This window comes from Protomyctophum bolini (assembly GCF_963924005.1).
Source record: "Protomyctophum bolini genome assembly, chromosome: 21".
NCBI classification, from domain to species: Eukaryota; Metazoa; Chordata; class Actinopteri; order Myctophiformes; family Myctophidae; genus Protomyctophum; species Protomyctophum bolini.
Genome location: NC_137882.1, coordinates 8,692,441 through 8,711,998, shown reverse-complemented (window position 1 = coordinate 8,711,998; position 19,558 = coordinate 8,692,441). Strand labels below are relative to the sequence as shown.

Below are 19,558 nucleotides of genomic sequence, written 5' to 3'. Positions count from 1 at the left end.
CACTGTCGTGTGGTATTTGAGTAAGTCAAACATTTTCTCTTTGACGCAATTGGTCAGAGCTACTGTCAGTCAAAGGTCTCAAGCATTGAACGTCACTGTACAAAAGCCCGCCCATATTGCATACCGTGTCCCGATTGGCCACACGAGTTCTCTGGTGTAGGAAATGGGCATACAATTGAGCCTCTCCAGACCGTAATCCGCTGGCAGGCAATTTTATTTTGCCAACGGCTGATTCGGTCTCGCTTATATGTATCAAGTTATAAAAACAAACTAAATAATATAAATAAATAATATTTTTGATTCGAGCAGCACACACTCTTCCACTGGTATCCTGTTTTTACAAGTAATTTTCTATGGGCAAAAAATATATAATAAAAAATTATAATATTCAAATATATTCGATATTCGGGCCAATTTTTAAGATCAATATTGAAATTGAATTTGTGTACACACCTATCGGCAGGGTGTACACGCGCGAAGGCAGCAGCCCGTTCTCCGTGAGGGTGGAGGAAGAAGGGCCCAGAGGCAAGATGACCGACCGCGCCTCGCAGTACTACCAGAAAGACGAAGGCTCAGGGGCCATGGGGGGGTTGTGTAAGGTCAGTGGTGTAAAGTACCTTAAGTGCATTTACTCAAGTACTGTATTTAGGTACAATTGTGAGGTATGTTTCACTTTAGTGGAAATTTCAATACTTTTACTTCTACTCCACTACATCGTAGATTTTGATTATTATTACAAAACATTCAGCCCTACAGATTTAGGCCATTTGAAGATAGTCAAGCTATTGACTATGCATTGTGATATGTGTGACATTCTGCATAATGAGTACTTCTGTTTAGCATAGAACTGGAGGTCTAGAACTTGGGTTCGGTATACTCTTTGGCCTGCAGAGTACACCGATGAGGTGTCACTGATCCAAGTTCTAGCCCTCCAGTTCTAGGCTAAATGGAAGGGGGGGGGGGGACTTTTTTAATTCTATTAATGACATAGTTCAATGTTGAAAATGAGTGGTATTCCCCATTTAAGTACATTTTGATGCTGATACTTTTGTACTTTTCACATTTTGAATTCCGGACTTTCTCACTTGTATTTCTATACATTGCGGTACTTTTACCACCATTGTGTAAAAAGGTGGAGGGCAACGGGGACGAGTCCTCGGAGACCTCAGACCTCCACGCATCCTTCAACAGAGACCAGATCATCGTGGAGGTCAACCTCAACAACCAGACGCTCAACGTGTCCAAGGGCTCAGAGGGCAAGCTCGGCAGAGGCTCCATGTTTGGCCGGCCGCGTGCCCACCACCGCCGGGACTCGGAGGAGGAGGAAGAGGAGGAAGAGGAGGAGAACGAGGATTACGATGGCGAGGACGCACTTAGGGATGAGGAAGAGGAGGAGGAGGGCGACGGTAATGACGAGCGCAAAGGAGCCGAGGACATGTTGGTGCAGAGCAGCGAGGAAGAGGAGGATGTGGTGGACGAGGAAGAGGAGGAAAACACCCTAAACATTCCAGGTTTGTTTACGAAGGAGAAAGAAACCAGCCACTCTTCTGGTGGGAAAGAAGTTTATTGAGATGGCTAGTTCATAGTAGAAATTAAAACTGGCCTAAACCATGTGTAGCACGGCCTTCTGCACGGTATGAAGCTATTCCAGGTTTGTTATTGTACTGCAAAATATTTCAATCTTAGTAATAAATTGGTTTTGTGTGTGTGTGTGTGTGTGTGTGTGTGTGTGTGTGTGTGCCCACGTTCCCCTCTCCCATGCCGATTGGATCGAAACGCTGCCCTTCTTGAGCTAAATTAAACCCACTTTGGGAAACAGTCGACCTCGTTGTGTGTACAGTATGTATAGAATATGGTTATAAATTCAACAAAGATGATTGAATAATGATAAACATTCCAGCTTTGGAGCAAGCTGCCATACCGGAGCGAAGCCGCTGCGGCACCAGGGCCTTGGCCATGGCTGCTGCTGCCGCCTCCATGCGGCAGACCCTCGGCCAGGCCGCCATGGCCAACCAGCGGCGAGGGCGCAAGAGGACGGCCGACCCGGAGAGCCTGGGCCAGAAGGTGAGGCTGGAGGAGAAGCAGCACTTCGCCTGTAAGAAATGCCCGCGGGTCTTCAACAACCGCTGGTACCTGGAGAAGCACATGAACGTCACGCACAACCGCATGCAGATCTGCAACAACTGCGGCAAGCGCTTCCTGCTGGAGAGCGAGCTGCAGCTGCACCACCAGACAGACTGTGAGAAGAGCATCCAGGTACTGTAATGGTGATCCTTTGAGCTTGTTCAACTTGCAGCATGTCATTACAGGCGAAAATGTCTCAACTTTTTGTTTTGCATTGGGTCCCATTATTCTTTTGTTTTTGATGGTCCTCTTTGGTTTGGCCCGGCCAGGGATTTGAAACCCAACTCCCTCCCTAACTCTTAGGGCGGACACTCTGTTAAACTATATCTCGAAGCCGAGTGGCCTTTTGGCTAGAGTCTAGCCAAAAGGCCACTATAGTTTAACATGGTTAAAAGGACGATACTGCTGTCAGTAGTACTACAATGTCAATGTCTTTATACAGCCTCAGGCATACTATACTGTATCATGCAGCATGGAGCATGTTCATGTTTTTTCCTAAGTCTTTAAAACAAAATGTATTGAGCCAGTGTTGGCTAAACATCAGTGCACGTTCATGGACATCTCCAAAGACTAGATTTTTCAAAACCGTCTCTTAACTGCATTAAAACAACAACATAACTTTGACAAAATATCTGTGCATTGAAATTGAATGTGTTGGATTAGCTACAGTATCTCAGGCAAGTTTAAAGTCTGAAAGTAGATCTTCGAATCTCACTGAACTTTACAGACCTTCTCGAGAATCAAACCCACCATATTTTGCTTTGGGAAATGGTAGACCAAAAACAATTTGAGCCATTGTTGGCTAAACATGCCAGACTATTGGCATGGCCCTTTAGCACTACGAATACATTCATAATGTTTTAGACTGTTTTTGTATACAATCCGATTGTAGACAGTATTTGAATTTTGGACAGTCAGTGATACATTCTACAATCTCTCAGTACTTCCAATATTTTCATGATCAACTGCTGATTCATTCTGCTCACACTTGCGTACGTACAGTGTGTGCATAAGTGTCTGTGTGACCACATACACTTGGATGTGGGACTATTAACTTAAAAATAAAATAACAATGTCTACAGTACACCCTACATTTGCTATCTTTGTGCTTCAGTGTGTTACGTGTGGCAAGGCCTTCAAGAAACTGTGGTCCTTACATGAACATAACAAGATTGTCCATGGCTATGCTGAGAAGAAGTTTTCCTGCGAGATCTGCGAGAAGAAGTTCTATACCATGGCCCACGTCAGGAAGCACATGGTCGGTGAGTCACTTCATGAAGGATCCAGTGGGTCCAGTCAGTGTACATCAGACTGTTTGTGGGTTGCTGTCGAGAGTGTAATGTTGAGATAGCATCTGATTACATTTCTTTTGGGTTTACCCCATTTCCAGCGGCTCCTGGTTGATAGAACTGACACGCCCATTAAGTCAACAATGAAACAGTTTGTGCCAATGTAGCACAGAAGCCTAATATCTGCAATGGTCACAGGGGAGACTTGGGTTTGAATTCAGCTGGTAACATTGGGAGCTCATCCAGATCGGGCGGTGAATGCCCTGATTGAAGCCCAGAAGCATAATGATAAGTGTATGTATCATCCTTGACAAAGGGGGGGGGGGGATTTCCCTATGGCCCTTTGTGAATAATTGAGATTGAGAGTATACCTCTGTTCAAAGATGAACAACTCACATTTAATTACAATCAATGTCTCTACTACATGCATCATATACCCTTGAAAATGCAAATCCATCACAGTTATGGTTTTAAATTTGTATTGATAAAATAACGTGATGACAAAATATGCTTCTCATTCTGCACAAGCTATTAAAAACTTAACAAACTATTAAAAAACAATGTTCACTTAAATTACTAATTAGTCTAGTCCTAAATAGCCTGCACTGGGGCCCCGTGTCACTATGCTATGGCAATGGCACTGATGGTTTTTTTTTTTTCAAATGACCTGTCCTAGTAACTGTACACCGCTTTAGTGGGTGGGTGCACAGATGCTGCTGTTGGCAACTGAGCGTGGCCACATCATGGAATTGTTTAGACTCCTTGACAGGATCACCTTTTACACAGAGCCTGGTAGTCGATGGTCACTGAGGGGGCACTTGTTTTACAGGCGACCGGATTAAGGTTGGTGAGGGGTCCGTTAAAACGACCGGATTAAGGTTGGTGAGGGGTCCGTTAAAACGACCGGATTAAGGTTGGTGAGGGGTCCGTTAAAACGACCGGATTAAGATTGGTGCGGGTTGCGCTGCTCCGTGCTTGCGGTTATGGTTAGGTTAGGGTTGTCGTTCGTTAGTAGCCGGCGCTGTAAAACAAGCGTCCCATCAGCGCCCATCGAAACCGAGGCTCTGCGTAAAAGGTAGTCCCACTCCTTGACACGGCAGAGGAAATACCTTATCCTGAAACGACTTCCTACTAAGATCAAACAAGTCCATTGTCCTCAGATATACAGTACCAATTAAGCCTATAAGGATCTCAAGGTTGTTGCTTTGTCAGTGGCAGCATGGTCTACTTTTAACAGCTATTTATTTTTAAACTTTCAGCCTGTTTATACTGCACTGCTGACATTTGATCAAAAGTGATTGTTCATGAATCACCATTAGCTAATGGAAGTGTGTGTGTGTGTGTGTGTGTGTGTGTGTGTGTGTGTGTGTGTGTGTGTGTGTGTGTGTGCACGTGTGTGTGTGTGTGTGTGTGTGTGTGTGCAGCCCACACCAAGGACATGCCATTCACCTGTGAGACGTGTGGGAAGTCATTCAAGCGCAGCATGTCCCTCAAGGTTCACTCATTGCAGCACTCTGGAGAGAAGCCCTTCAAGTGTGAGGTCTGAACTCTCTTCATTAAGCTCTTCTGCTTCGTTATACACACACACATGCATTACTAATACTGTATAGTTAGCTTTCTCACCCTTGCTTGTTTGCACTCATTGCCACTTTAGAACTGCAGCGAGCGTTTCCAGTATAAGTACCAGCTGCGGTCCCACATGAGCATCCACATTGGACACAAGCAGTTCATGTGCCAGTGGTGTGGCAAGGACTTCAACATGAAGCAGTACTTTGACGAGCACATGAAGACACACACTGGTGAGGAGACTTTTGATAGTTTTCCACACCATGTTGGATTCCCAGCAAGGCAATGTCGATAGCAGTGGTTTCCTAGGGGGTCCAGGGACCATCAAGGAACAGGGTTTCAAATGACACGTCTGTAACTCTAAGATTGTACAAATGGAACCAAATGTCCATGAAATTAAAACGTTTGAGAACCAGTGGGGGGCGGCCATAGCTGAGTGGTTAATGAGCCCGCCTGGGGAGCCAGAGCCCCTGGCCGTCCCAGACACGACCCCAGGCCAGGCCAGCAATGCGTGTCCCTGAGCAAATTGCTCCCTGAGTGCCGTATGGCTGCTCAGTAGTTGGAGTTCATATAGGACGGGTAAATGCAGAGGACAAATGTCATGTATGTGCAAATATACAGTGACCCCAAAAAGGAATTGGAGACCAAAATTATTTATTACTAGTAAATTGCTATTTATTTATTGTGTTGCTGAAAGGTAAGCTTTTCAAGCATTTTAACCCAAATCTCATCACACTGTGTCCACAGGAGAGAAACCGTACATCTGTGAGATCTGTGGCAAGAGCTTCACCAGCCGGCCCAACATGAAACGGCATCGCCGCACGCACACAGGCGAGAAGCCGTACCCCTGCGAGGTTTGTGGCCAGCGCTTTCGCTTCTCCAACATGCTCAAGGCCCACAAGGAGAAGTGCTTCCGCGTCAGCAACCCGATGATGGTCGGCGACGTCGGCGACCCTCTCGGCCTCGACCGCTCCATGGACTCGGCCGTTCAGGTCCAGCTGGGAGCGCCGCTCTCTGCCGCGTGCGCGACCACGCCCCCCGCTGCCGCCTCCGCCACCCATCCCCTCCATGGCGTCCCGCTGTCACACCCCCTGCTACACTCCATGGGGGGGCTGCCTCCCACGGCGCATTTACCCCCGCCGCCACCCCTGTTCTCTGCTGGTAGGATGAACTCCAACAACTAACGGTAGCGTCAAGAGCACTTTGGTATTTTATAATGGTTGGGTTTATTTCCCCCCCCCCCCTCTTTGCTTTGACTCCTTGACCTTGGAGAAGACTCCTGAGACAGGAGAGCGATGTACAGTATATATATACATATATATATTATGTATACATATATACATCAGTGACATTTGCACAGAGGAAAACAACTGCCATGTGAAGCCCATCCAGCTACTGCAGTGTGCTGGCGATTGGTTTCCACTGTTTAGTCTTAGCAGTCTGAACAAGTGACGGCTAACATTAATTGGAGGCTTTTTAGTGACAATATAGTATAACTCTATTATACACTTACTGTACCATATTGACAATAGTTATTTTATATTCTGTTGAATACAGTAGATTAACCTCAGAGTCCAGTAGGACATGTTGTAAACCATGCTTCTCCCTCATCCTCTGCATTTACTCTCTATAGTGTTCGGTTTCATTTAACCATAACCCTGATTTTCAGTTACACACACACACACACACACACACACACACACACACACACACACACACACACACACACACACACACACAGTAGTGTGTTCTATCGTGTTACGCTGGGGGCATGCAGACTTCGGTAGCCTTTCTCTTGGGACAATGTGACGTCCGAGGTGAAGGCTTATGTCTGGCTATTGAGGTGATAATGACCGCTGGCCATGAGAGTTTGCGAAGTAGTTCACACATACGTATATACGTTAGAGTGGTTACTTCATTCGGTGACCACATGCGTGTATATACAGTATGTGCACATGTACACGTGCCATGCATGTGGGAGGGAATAATTATGGTATACCCTCCAAAACAATTACTAGAACACACCACTGCACACGCGCGTACACACACACATTTACATACGGTAGTCCTCTTCTATTCACATTGCATTGATTGTAGTAGCAACACTTGTTGAGTGGGAACTAATGAACGCTTGCCCTAAACCTAAACCAAAATAGAGTGCGGTTCAGACCTGACCCAGCAATAACCAAATGCTGATTAATATGTTTGAACGTATACCTTTATATGGCGTTGGCCAATAACCAAATCCTGTTAGCACCTGCTATATTTAGGTAATGTTATACAGCATTTATAAGCAATTCTGCACCTTATTATTAACCCTAGTGATATTTAATTGTCTGTACTCTTAATGTCTTCTCTCTTCTGTTTTTCTTTTTTTTATCGTGGTAGCGTAAGTTGTGGCACGTTATCTTTGTAAGGATTGCAGAGAGGAGAAGAAGAGTTCATGTACGATGCACTGGTAGTGTGTGTGTGTGTGTGTGTGTGTGTGTGTGTGTGTGTGTGTGTGTGTGTGTGTGTGTGTGTGTGTGTGTGTGTGTGTGTGTGTGTGTGTGTGTGTGTGTGTGTGTGTGTGTGTGTGTGTGTGTGTGTGTGTGTGTGTGTGTGTGTGTGTGTGTGTGTGTGTGTGTGTGTGTGTGTGTGTGTGCGCGCACAGGGGTGTACTGGATGTGGTGCAAAGTGGAGTGCCGCTCCACTACTTCAGACCTGCACGTGTGCCCGCACATGCGTACCCGTGTGCGTCGACCAACCAAACGGCTTTCGCACCCCTTACCAAAGCTTACAAAAGCTTGCGAGTGTCATCCAACGTGAACATAGGTCCGAATGACCCTGGCTGGATGCATATCAATGGTCCATTGTGTGACACCTACAGTACTTATCAGTACTGTAGGTGTAGGACATACAGTCAGATGTTCTGAAGCAGTCCAAAGAGAACGTTTGGATAACAGTGGCTGATGGATTCACGAACTAATCACATTACAGAGGTGATGTATGCAAGGTAAAAGCATATGACAACGCTAAAGTATCCCCATTATGCAAGTAAATAGAATACATTTTGATATTGTTGGTTAATAAATTGGCCTACATATTAGAGAGGTTATTTCAACCGGCAATCAATTGCGCACACGTGTATGTGCGAGCATGTGCGTGTGATGTAGCTCTCCACTAGTTAAAAAATCCACAGTGCACCCCTGTGTGTGTGTGTGTGTGTGTGTGTGTGTGTGTGTGTGTGTGTGTGTGTGTGTGTGTGTGTGTGTGTGTGTGTGTGTGTGTGTGTGTGTGTGTGTGTGTGTGTGTGTGTGTGTGTGTGTGTGTGTGTGTGTGTGTGTGTGTGTGTGTGTGCGCGCACAGGGGTGTACTGGATGTGGTGCAAAGTGGAGTGCCGCTCCACTACTTCAGACCTGCACGTGTGCCCGCACATGCGTACCCGTGTGCGTCGACCAACCAAACGGCTTTCGCACCCCTTACCAAAGCTTACAAAAGCTTGCGAGTGTCATCCAACGTGAACATAGGTCCGAATGACCCTGGCTGGATGCATATCAATGGTCCATTGTGTGACACCTACAGTACTTATCAGTACTGTAGGTGTAGGACATACAGTCAGATGTTCTGAAGCAGTCCAAAGAGAACGTTTGGATAACAGTGGCTGATGGATTCACGAACTAATCACATTACAGAGGTGATGTATGCAAGGTAAAAGCATATGACAACGCTAAAGTATCCCCATTATGCAAGTAAATAGAATACATTTTGATATTGTTGGTTAATAAATTGGCCTACATATTAGAGAGGTTATTTCAACCGGCAATCAATTGCGCACACGTGTATGTGCGTGTGATGTAGCTCTCCACTAGTTAGAAAATCCACAGTGCACCCCTGTGTGTGTGTGTGTGTGTGTGTGTGTGTGTGTGTGTGTGTGTGTGTGTGTGTGTGTGTGTGTGTGTGTGTGTGTGTGTGTGTGTGTGTGTGTGTGTGTGTGTGTGTGTGTGTGTGTGTGTGTGTGTGTGTGTGTGTGTGTGTGTGTGTGTGTGTGTGTGTGTGTGTGTGTGTGAGAGATATGAAGCAGAAAAGATTGAGTATAGGTGCTGTGGGAAACTGGGATCCTTAGATCCAAAAATCAGCCAACCACCGCCTGATGTTCCCCAAGGTGGGAAGTAAAATTATGTTGACTCTTGTCTGTTGCTTACATTAAGCAACATGCTGTCAAACCCTGTAGATCTGGCCTTGAGATGATATATGGCACTTTTCTGTGACTTACAGTATATAGTTCAATATACCAATCCCTGTATTTGTAGGTTTTAATCCCACGTTGAACTGTGGGACGCTTGTTAACCTGGCATATAGTGTTAAATAGTTTGTATGCGGTTCACATCCCACCTAAATCTTTTACTCCTGATGTGTGTTATGTGTTTGCAGAAAGCCAAGAGCACAGGGAAAAGTTTTTATTTCAATCTGCCTTTGAGGTGGTTGACTTAAATACCTATGTGCGTTGTATTGCAATGTGGTCGATATTTCCAAATCATAAGCATAGTGTCGTATGCTTGTGCCGAATCCTTTTTAAGGAGCTTTTTAGAGAGCACTGAGTCAAAACAATTAATAGTATTGCACAGTGAAGCTCATCACTAAAATATAAAGTAGCCTAAGCTTTATTGCTTTGTGAATTTAATTGTGCTGAAAGAAAAGGAAAAAAAAAAACAGAAAATGTAACTTGTGCCTCTACTTGCACTTTTGACAAATGATATTCATTTGAAGGAGTAGAACTTATAGAATTTTAATTGAATCTTAATCATTAGAATCTGATCGATCGATAACTTTTTCCACAAAAATACGCCCTGTGCACTATCGATGCTCACTTTATCTTTAAATGACCTACAGTACTTGTAGCATTAACTTGTGTATATATATTGTAAGGTGTGATCTTTGTGATTTAGTTCCTCAAGTTTACATTTGGATTCAAATTAATACCCCCCTCCCTACTCCCACGTGTCTTGGTTGGTACTATTGAAAGTCTTTGAAAGTGGATAAGCTTTTATATGTAATAAGCTGCGTTATGTTTTAATTTCTTTAAAAGAATTGCTTCTGCACCTTAGCATACGGTAGCTTATGTGTCACCCCAGTTGGTAGTTACATGTGTGTTTATATAGTAGTTGCCATGGTAAAATGGGGTTAGGGCCATTTAATCGATCAACTACATTGATAATGGTACTTTTTTTGTTTGAGGGGTTTTCTCAATGTGTCTAACACATTTTGTTCTTTGATTTGCTGCTTTTGTACAGGGTCCAGTTTGGGACTGCCCTTTAAATAAGAGGTTAGATCTGGTGAGCTGTTTAACTTTGAATGCTATATTTTGGCTGTGGTTTAAAAAAAAAAAAAAGAAAGAAAAGAAAAGGGGGGAAAAAGAGTAAAGAAAACTGATCCTTATTGGAGAATAAGCTCTACAAGCACTGTTGCCAGAAATTAGGTAAAGCCCTTACTTTTAATACACTTAAAACAACAGCAACAGATATTTGGATGTATTTTATTGTGTTGTCAACATCTTATTCCTATATCTGGAGCTTAATTTTGTCATTGGTTAATGGGTGCTTGTTGTTGGCACAGCACAGATCTCTGAGACATGTTGCCCTCATGTGGCAACATAGTGTACTGCACTGCCTTAGGGAATAGAATAGGATACGAAAGAAATGCTCTCTAGAGAACCTTATCCTTAAGCATCTCTAGTCATCATTATATAGGACTGTACTTACTTTAGATGATCGAAGATAATAAAAAAGAGAATACCAAGAAGACACAATCATGTATGTGTTTTGGCTGTTTTGACAACACAAGCCCAAAAGTTATTATTGATATGTTGCGGTGATATTTGGATCCAATGTGATACTTGATCACATTTGCCTTATACGGAGAAGGAAAGTATATGCCATGGAATTGAATGTTTTTGGATATGTAGATGATGGCTAAGGTGAGGAGGAATAGTAGTTAATACTACTGATAAATGCACTTTGAACTATGTTGCCACGCTAGCGCATGATGGGAACATGTATGCAGATACAAAGTGACCAACAGTTAAACCCCAATCTACAGGTATGCCATTTTATATTCAAATGTACCTTGGGGGAGTTTATTGTGTTCATAAAAGGTTTTGATCAAGCATGACAAAAATGTCTAAAACCACAATCAACCTTTACAGGTTTTTTGGACATGGTTGTACAGATTATGTCGGGTTTATTATTTATGTGGGAAGTCTATGGCCATGCTAATATGTGGTGGGTTCAGTTCTGACATGTACTTTGCTGTATAAATAACAGTGTTGTTCATTGGGGCATAGTACTGCAGTGCACTGCAAGAATTTTATCTGCGAGGAATCAGAATGTCACCCCCCCCTAGAACAAAGCCAATGTACACTGTGTATATTCGTGTGTGCTGCTGTGGACTGTGGAGTACAGTATGCCTGCTTTGCACTGTTCTTATTCAGTACATTAATATGTATTGTTTGTAATTGGTCTCCTCAATCACAAAACGTAAAGGAAAACCGCATAGGCTACTGCCAAATTGGTTATAGATTGACTATAATATTCATTGGTGTTAGCACTTTATGCACATATTTAGAACGTGGCACAGCGCTCAAAGTGTTAGAGAAAGGTCTGGGTCTTGAAGATTAGAATTCACGCTGAAACAGAATTCACAAAATAGATTAGAATCCTTTTGAACTTCAACAGGGATGACAAGACTGAGGTCTGTTTGCTCAGCTGCTCCCCATGGCCATATTTTGCTTTTATGTAACACTTGGGGGAGGGAAACCCCACCCCGCAAGCAAGGGTCGGGGTTCCACCCTGACTGACATACAGTAAGAGCAAAAATAAACAACTATGTGAATTGTGCTTTGACATAGATTTTAATGTTATTTTGACATAATTAAATAGAGATATAGAAATTGAGAGGGGAATCCTTGCACAGTCTGATACGTGTCTGTCTTCTAGACAAGTTTTTATGTTTTATTTTTTAATGGCCAAATTTTCCTTTTTCTAAAGGCTAGCAGCCAAAGGATTGTTTTTCATTAAGCAAAGGTGGACCTGCCCTTGTCCTAAAATTAGGGTACGTGAGCGATTAGGTGGTGCTTAGCACCCACAATAACTTTGCATTCTGCGATGCACCTGAAGCAAATGTTTGTCGTCAAAAGGAAAGGGTGTGTGTGTGTGTGTGTGTGTGTGTGTGTGTACTGGTTCAGCTGCTAGAGAGCAGTGGTGGAAGAAGTACTCAGATCTTGTACTTAGGTAAAAGTAGCATTACCGCAATAAAATAAATGACCTGCATTACACATTTTAGTGGAAGTACAAACTTTTTGGCATAAATAAAGTACCAAAAGGTAAAGTATGATTTTCAAAATTTGCCAAAATCTTTCAAAGTTAGCAGATCTACAATCTTAATGAAGATTAATGTGTATTTTGTAATAATCTAAATCCACAAAACCGGTAGTTAATACTACAAGTAATTAAGCAGTTGAGACGAATAACAGTCCAAGTCCACACTAATTGTCCATAATGTATAAATTATGGGTAAGGGGTCAGGACAGCTAGGCCTTTTTCGGGGAGGAGTCAGAATACTTAGACTGTTAACTTATTTGTCTCAACTGTAGTGTAGTAAAAAAGTACAATATTTGCCTCTGAGATGTTGGGGAGTAGAAGTATAAAAGTATTGAAAAGAATTGAAATATTCAAGTGAAGTAAAAGTTCCTCTAAATTGTACTTAAGTACAGTGCTTACATACATGTGTATGTAGCTAGTACAGTGCTTACATACATGTGTATGTAGCTGCTTTCCACCACTGCTAGAGAGGAAGTGAATTCCAATAGGAATTGTGTCTCTGGCCTTGGTGGGAATTTCATCCATGCTAGCTTAAAATAGTATTACTTAAGAGAGAAAGTTTGTATATATGGATTTTAAAGACCTTGTTGTTTTTGAAGATAAAGAACTACAGTAGACACAAGTCATTTTCTGAATAGACACGTTTTTTTTTTCTCTCTCCTTTTTTTTATTCAGCTCATATTTTAGGTGCAAACTAGAATATGACATTTGAAGTCAAAGTGTTGAGAGAATAAGTTATTTTGCACATTAAATGTTTGGACTTTCCCCTTTTGGGCAAAGATATAATGTGGTAAACCATAGACAATGTTATACTCAAATCAAAGATGTATTAGGATAATCCATATACCCCTCCATTTTTGCTGTATTTAACCCATATCGCAGCTGTATTCAAGAATTCATAATGTGTACTGTTATTTGCTGATTCTCTACTTTACAATGTAAACACAATGTCTTAGTTAACTCTGATGTACAAAGACCATGTGTAGGCAGTAGTTGTCGACTCTATAAACAGAATACTAAAACACAAGGACAATTGTGTCTAGAGGTGCTATTAACATTAGACTGTACTTTGTCTTTTATTGTATTATTGACTATAGTGTTTACTGTCTGTATAACACAGAAGAGCGTAATTAAATCATTTCAATATTAAACAATATAGATCTATATTATTGCAAATATAGTTGTGCGTTGTCTTTTTTTATTTTTTTTATTTGTTTTACTTCTGTGCAGCAGAGCAGAGACACTGAAAGAATTACATTTATTTTAAAATACTCAATATTCAAGGATGTATGAAGGCAGTCACCAACTTAAAAGCACAGGGACATTGCCTCAATTTCTCCAGTTTTTGTTCTGGGAAGGTGCATCCAACCCTTCCAGTGCAAGAATGAAAGTTATTATTTGTTTAGTAGTACGGTATTCAATCAAGCTATGTTCTCTGGTGTTACACTACGTAATGATTTCGCTGCCCTCTACTGTGTCTGGATGTGTACAGCTTCCTGCCAAGTGCCAACATTTAAAAGTTATTATCTTGGTGACTGTGTTATACATTGTCAACAAAGTGCACATATCGGTATCCCACACAGTGCAAAAAAGTAATTCGGCTTCATGGATTTCTTACTTTTAACAATATCACTCCAAAAAACGTTGGAAACATACATGTATAAAAACATTGATCAATACAGAAAAAAATAAATGGTAACATCAAGCCAGCACCACACAGTTACACAGCAATTGTATATCATTGTATAAAAGAAAATCGAACCATTTTAGCAATAAGGCCCAAATACATTACACTGACACTTAATTAAGAAATCATGCCGTGGTACATGATGCTCATCATGTTCACTCTGTGGCCATTTTGCTATTAAGTAAATATTTCTTTATTTTTTAGTTTCTTAATCTCTTCCCACCCGCAAATATCACGTGAGAGCAAAATGGCCCCTCTGAATAATGAATATAGTCTATTACTACATGTTATTGGCCATCTGGTTTACCAGACCTCACCTATTTTCTCCAAAACTGCTTTTCTGTTTGGTTTGGTTTTATTTGTCCATATTCAATAAATGTTACAGTTTGTATCTGAATATCTTTGTCAACTTTAGTGAAACTCACTGTAGCCCTCAAGCAAAAATGCAGCACAATTTTCCAGACCTATTGATATCAATGCACAGATTAGTTTGTACCTGTCCTTGGACTTCTATTAACCACAATGGACTCCTTAACCAGATAATGATAATGGTTTACACCTTGGTGAGACGGAGACTGTTGAGACGCACTCCCAGGACAGTGGCCCCGGAAGCATACTGGATCTCTCTGAGGATTCCATTCCATGTTCTCTCGGCTTCATTGAATCTGTAGAGGTCAGTGCATTATTGCCATTAGTTGCTGAAAGCCCTGGTCAGATTGTCATTTATTCAACAGTAACATGGTGATTTAAAAAACAACTAACATTTCAGAGCTTATTTGACACTGTGAGTGTCAGTTTGAATTGTTCTCACCTCCAGATGTCCATCATCTCTTTGGGGAGAAGCTCATCACTGTCCTCCACGGGCATCATGGCGAATCCACCCACAGCGTACATCAACCCGCCAGTAGACACCAGGCTCAGCGAGCTGCGCTCCTGGGGAAAGTCGACAAAGTCTGACCACCTAGAAACACACACACACACACACACACACACACACAAAACAACAAGACTGTTAAGTACCAGTAAGACGACCTGAGGGCGAGAAGCGCTAAAACAGCAGGTCTGGGAATATATGGATCTTTTCATATTGTTTTATTGACGTTTTCGGGCCGGGTAGAGTGTAAATGTGTGCTAATTAGTAGGGCAAGGCCAGCCCAGTTAGGGCCCAGGTAGGGCCGGGCCTTAATTTTTGGGCCTGTTGAGAACTCTACACTTAAAAATAATATATATATATATATATATATATATATATATATATACTGTATATGCAGAGGAACTCACTTGTTTGTAGTGATGTCGTATACTTCGATACTGTTTGTCAGTCCGGTGTCGGTGACTCCTGCCGCCACGTAGATCTTGTCCTCGTGAACGGTGGCTCCACACAGGGAGCGTTCGATCTTCATAGGAGCCAGCTCCTTCCATTTATAAACCTTGGTGTCGTACGCACACATCTTCTTGAGGCATTGCCTGTGTGCACAGAGAGTGTGACATTATGGAGCTTTGTTGTGTCGCACACCTGCCAACATTCCTCGGGTTGTATCTGTATACTCACTTGTTGTCTTCCTTGCCTCCAATCACATAGATCACGTCATTGTGGGACACTGTTGCATGTCCGTAGACCGGGTAAGGAATGGGCTCTGACTCTCCCCATTTGAGGGCTCTGTGGATAAGAAATAAAGGGTCCATCATGTGAACATGTGACATGACCACCATCAGCTCGAAACAACTACAGGCACTTGATAATAATCATGGAAAAAATTAATTCATGTCAAAATCTGAGGTGCCTTTTCTGTAAAACATTCTAAGTCTTCTCCAGTGTTTTCAAGAAATGGCTTATGTGTAGTGCCGTGAAATGTGTTGATTTGTTAATATTAGGATATACTGTATGCGTCAGACTTGTGGGATCATACCAGTAGCCCTATTCTAACCTTCACCAAATGTAAAACCCTATTTCCAGAGCACGTTTCTGACCCATATACTCACTGTCTGTCGTAGCGCAGCACGGAGTCCAGCGTAACCTCCTGTTCCTTGAGTTCCTTCCCTCCCAACACGAAGATGCAGTTCTTGGCCTCAGCCATCCCGAACAGGAAGCGCGTGGAGGGGATGGGGGGCATCCCCAGCCAATCAGAACTGACCGGATCATACTGTGAAATCACCAGAGTCAAACCGTTGTGCTGTAGTACAGTACACGTAAGTGTTTCATCATGCTTTCATCAGTTTTATGTAGGCCCTACCTGAGTTTAAGCAGTGGTGGGAAAAGTACTCACATTTGTTACTTAAGTAAAAGTATCAATACCGCAATGTAGAAAAAAGTCCAGAATTAAAATTTGACTTGAGTAAAAAAGTACAAAAGTGGTTCGACCCCCGATCCCGACGGCCTTTACTGCATGTCACTCCCCCATCTCTCTCCCCATTTCCTGTCAGCCTACTGTCTGTCCCTCTATAAATAAATATATATAAAATAAAGGCGGAAGCCGCAAAAAAACAAACATTAAAAAGTACCAAAAGTAGAAAGTACTTATGTACTTATGCAGAATGTCCCATTTCACAAGTTTTAAAATATATTAAAATCTTTTGAAAATAGCAGATCTACCAGCATGCATCACGATTCACGATGCATTGTGAGCTTGTAGATCGGCTATTTTCAAGTAGCCTTAGTTTAAATAGAGCTGAAGTGGTTAATGTGTGTTTTGTAATAATAATTTAATAATAAGCTTTCAAATATTGTAGTGGAGTAAAAGTACATAATTTGCCTCTGAGATGTAGTAGAAGTAGAAGTAAAAGTACAGATCAAATGTTTCTTTCCTATAGGTAAACAGGTATGAGTTGAATATGAAATATGCTTTGGTTTTAATGAAATGAAAATGTTATTCATGAATGAAAATGTACAGAGGTAAATTCATAGTGGTGTTATTGATGCACATTGATAAAATAGCCACTCGTACATTTTCTTGTAACGCAATCAGTTCAATTGAAATATATTTAAATGGATCTACTCATTTATCCGGCTTCTAGGACAGCTATTCTAATAGACACCAACCTGCAGGAAGTAAGAGCTGACTGGGTCCTCTGGGTTGTCTTCGTCAAAGAATAATCCACCGGCCACAAAGATCTGGTTCTCTTTGGTGACCAGACTGGCATGGTTCTTAGGAATCTGTGTGGAGAGTGACGCCACAAAGCAGTCGTTTCCTGACGGGTCATAGGCCACCGCACCTGCATTGTTGATCATGAATATGAAGTTCCTTTTGAACATGCCGAACCGGAGGTTATCGTTCAGGATACCTGGGAGGAGGGCCTCTTCCTCTTCCTCCTCATCTCCATCGTTCTCCTCTTCACCATTGTCCTCTGTCTTTTTCTCCTTCTTGCTTTTGGTTTTCTTCACTTCCGGCAGTTTCCCAGCGCGAGCGTCCCGGACCAGCTGCAGTTTCTCCTCTATCTCGGGATTGGAGGAGATCAGTTTGTGCTCCTCCACCACCTCTGTCATGTACACCTCGTCGACCAGACGCAGGCGGACACAGTCCAGCAGACCCGGCAGGGCCTTCTCCCTGTTCTCTGTGTCTTGGTGCGCCACCCAGGCCATCACAGCCTCAAACACTGTCTCCTCCGTCTCCACGTTCAGTGAGTCCGCCGACAAAATGGCTGCCAGCTCGCTGGGCCCTAGCTGGAGAAAGTCCTCGGCTCTGGTAATGATCTTGAAACGCTCACAGGCGTAGTTCCGCGCGGAGACCGCCAGTCTGGGGCAATCCAGCATCAGGCCCAGCCTGAAGATGGCCAGACAGTTGCTGAGGCTAAGCCTCTTCTGAAGGAAAGACACGCATACGGTGAAAATGGAGGGGATCTGCAAGATGTTGGCAACGGCAAAGATGTCCTGGACGTTCTGCTCCGTCACGTTGATGCTGGACGTGTACAGGTACTTGAGGATCAGGCCCATGACGCCTGGCTCCACTTCCTCCAAGACAATCTCCTTCTTCTTGCTCTCGTCCAGGTCGGACAGGAAGATGCCCCGGAAGAAGGCGCTGCAGGCGCACAGGACCAGCCTGTGGCAGCGGAACTCTTTGTCTTTGATCTTCAGAACGCAGTCGACCAGATGGTCGTTCTCCAGCAGGTCGTAGAGGCCGTCTTGGAGCAGCGTCTGCTGGTACAGCCTGGGCTCGTCCAAAGGGTTTATGGGTAAAGCCATCGTCGCTGGTCCTCTGGCGAGGAATGTGGTGTCGAAATGGCTTTTGGCGAAGAGACCTCTTGTGGGTTTCCAATCACACAAAAGTGGAGCTTTCGTAGGTCTTTGTGGGTCTTCTTTCCAGAGCAGAGTTCAGGCTCTGTTGCTGTCTAAGCTGCAAAGAGGAGGCAAGGGGGTTGATCACTCTGCTATTCACCCACACCAGCTGAACCCCAGGGCGGCCCACTTCATCAGCTGTCCTGAGCCTTCAGTTGAGCCCCAGCTGGGGGCTTATTTATAGGCCTGGGTCTTTGGTGTGAAGCTGTGGCAGCAACCATTCTAGAACATGTGAAATGCAATACCCACTCTTTCACACTGGGCCACCCCCCCCCCCCCCGACCCTGACCCACCCTGACAGCTGACACAATGCTTCATGGGAAATACGTCCTTCCTGAGTCATGTTAACTTCTTTACTAGACAGCTCAGACATGAGCTTGCCCCCTTGTGGCTTTTTCTTCAACTGAGTCATCATACCAACCTGTAAGCACAACAAATATATATTGGGTAACACCGTCACATATCATTTAAGATTTTCGAAGCCTTACTAAAAGGACTGCATTCGTTTCCTCCACGGACCAAATTGACCGTGTAACGTGTGGTTTTAGGCCGACTGTGGTGTAGAGGGCATCCTCTGTCACTGCAACTACTGTTCAGCAGGGAGTGGAACTGGGAGGGATAGCATGTTCCTCTGCACGTGTCATGCCCTCCTGGTCAATTCCTCACTGTCGGGTGAAGAGAAGCAGCTGGCGACACCTTGTGTATTGGAGGAGACATGTGGTTGTCTACTCTCTCCCTAGACCAGTGTTTCCCAAACTGGCAGTTGGGGGTCCCAAATTTATTTTGGGGGGGTCCCCAGATGATTAGCTTAATTGTGCAACATTGTTTTCTCACTCAACAGTAAACAAACCAACATACACTAGGCCTATAAGTGTATACTATAGTATACAATTATAGTATAGTAAGTATACACATAGTATACACTGTAAAGTCCATACAAATGTGTAGATACCCTGTATACTATACAGGGTATCTACACATTTGTAAAGTTAGTTTAATTACTTTTAAGACCTTTTTAATGCCAAATTGTCAAATATTACATAAGAAATAGGCAAACATTGTGATAATAGCCAATCTACAAGCTTGTAGTTAGGCTATTTTCATAATATTTATCTGAGTCAAACTAAATGTAATGCCTACAATTCCTGTAGTACTTGTCAGGGTGGGGGGGGTCCTCAGTTCAAATATTCACCCTTTACCCGTCCTAGACCAACGGTAGGTTTGGCAGAGACAAGGACTAATACACATGGGGACTGGGGTG

The 19,558-nt window shown here is 43.1% G+C and overlaps 2 protein-coding genes across 2 annotated transcripts in view; one reads left to right on the top strand and one right to left on the bottom strand.

Moving 5' to 3' along the window:
- The window catches only part of zbtb47b (zinc finger and BTB domain containing 47b), a 33,088-nt gene extending 19,575 nt beyond the window's left edge, over positions 1-13,513 (top strand). Inside the window, exons 4-10 of the mRNA XM_080793381.1 lie at positions 464-599; positions 1,133-1,511; positions 1,901-2,256; positions 3,239-3,386; positions 4,838-4,953; positions 5,068-5,212; positions 5,727-13,513. Coding sequence (XP_080649507.1) covers positions 464-599; positions 1,133-1,511; positions 1,901-2,256; positions 3,239-3,386; positions 4,838-4,953; positions 5,068-5,212; positions 5,727-6,163 — 1,717 coding nt within the window. The 3' untranslated portion in view covers positions 6,164-13,513. The remainder of the gene's footprint in view (positions 1-463; positions 600-1,132; positions 1,512-1,900; positions 2,257-3,238; positions 3,387-4,837; positions 4,954-5,067; positions 5,213-5,726) is intronic.
- On the bottom strand, positions 12,994-18,432 carry klhl40b (kelch-like family member 40b). Its single transcript, XM_080793382.1, has 6 exons — positions 17,065-18,432; positions 16,008-16,168; positions 15,577-15,684; positions 15,306-15,491; positions 14,836-14,985; positions 12,994-14,689 (listed from the first exon to the last, which is right to left on the bottom strand). Exons 1-6 carry the CDS (start codon positions 18,202-18,204, stop codon positions 14,578-14,580), a joined length of 1,857 nt encoding a protein of 618 aa, XP_080649508.1. The 5' UTR covers positions 18,205-18,432; the 3' UTR covers positions 12,994-14,577.
- Between the last annotated feature and the right edge of the window lie 1,126 nt (positions 18,433-19,558).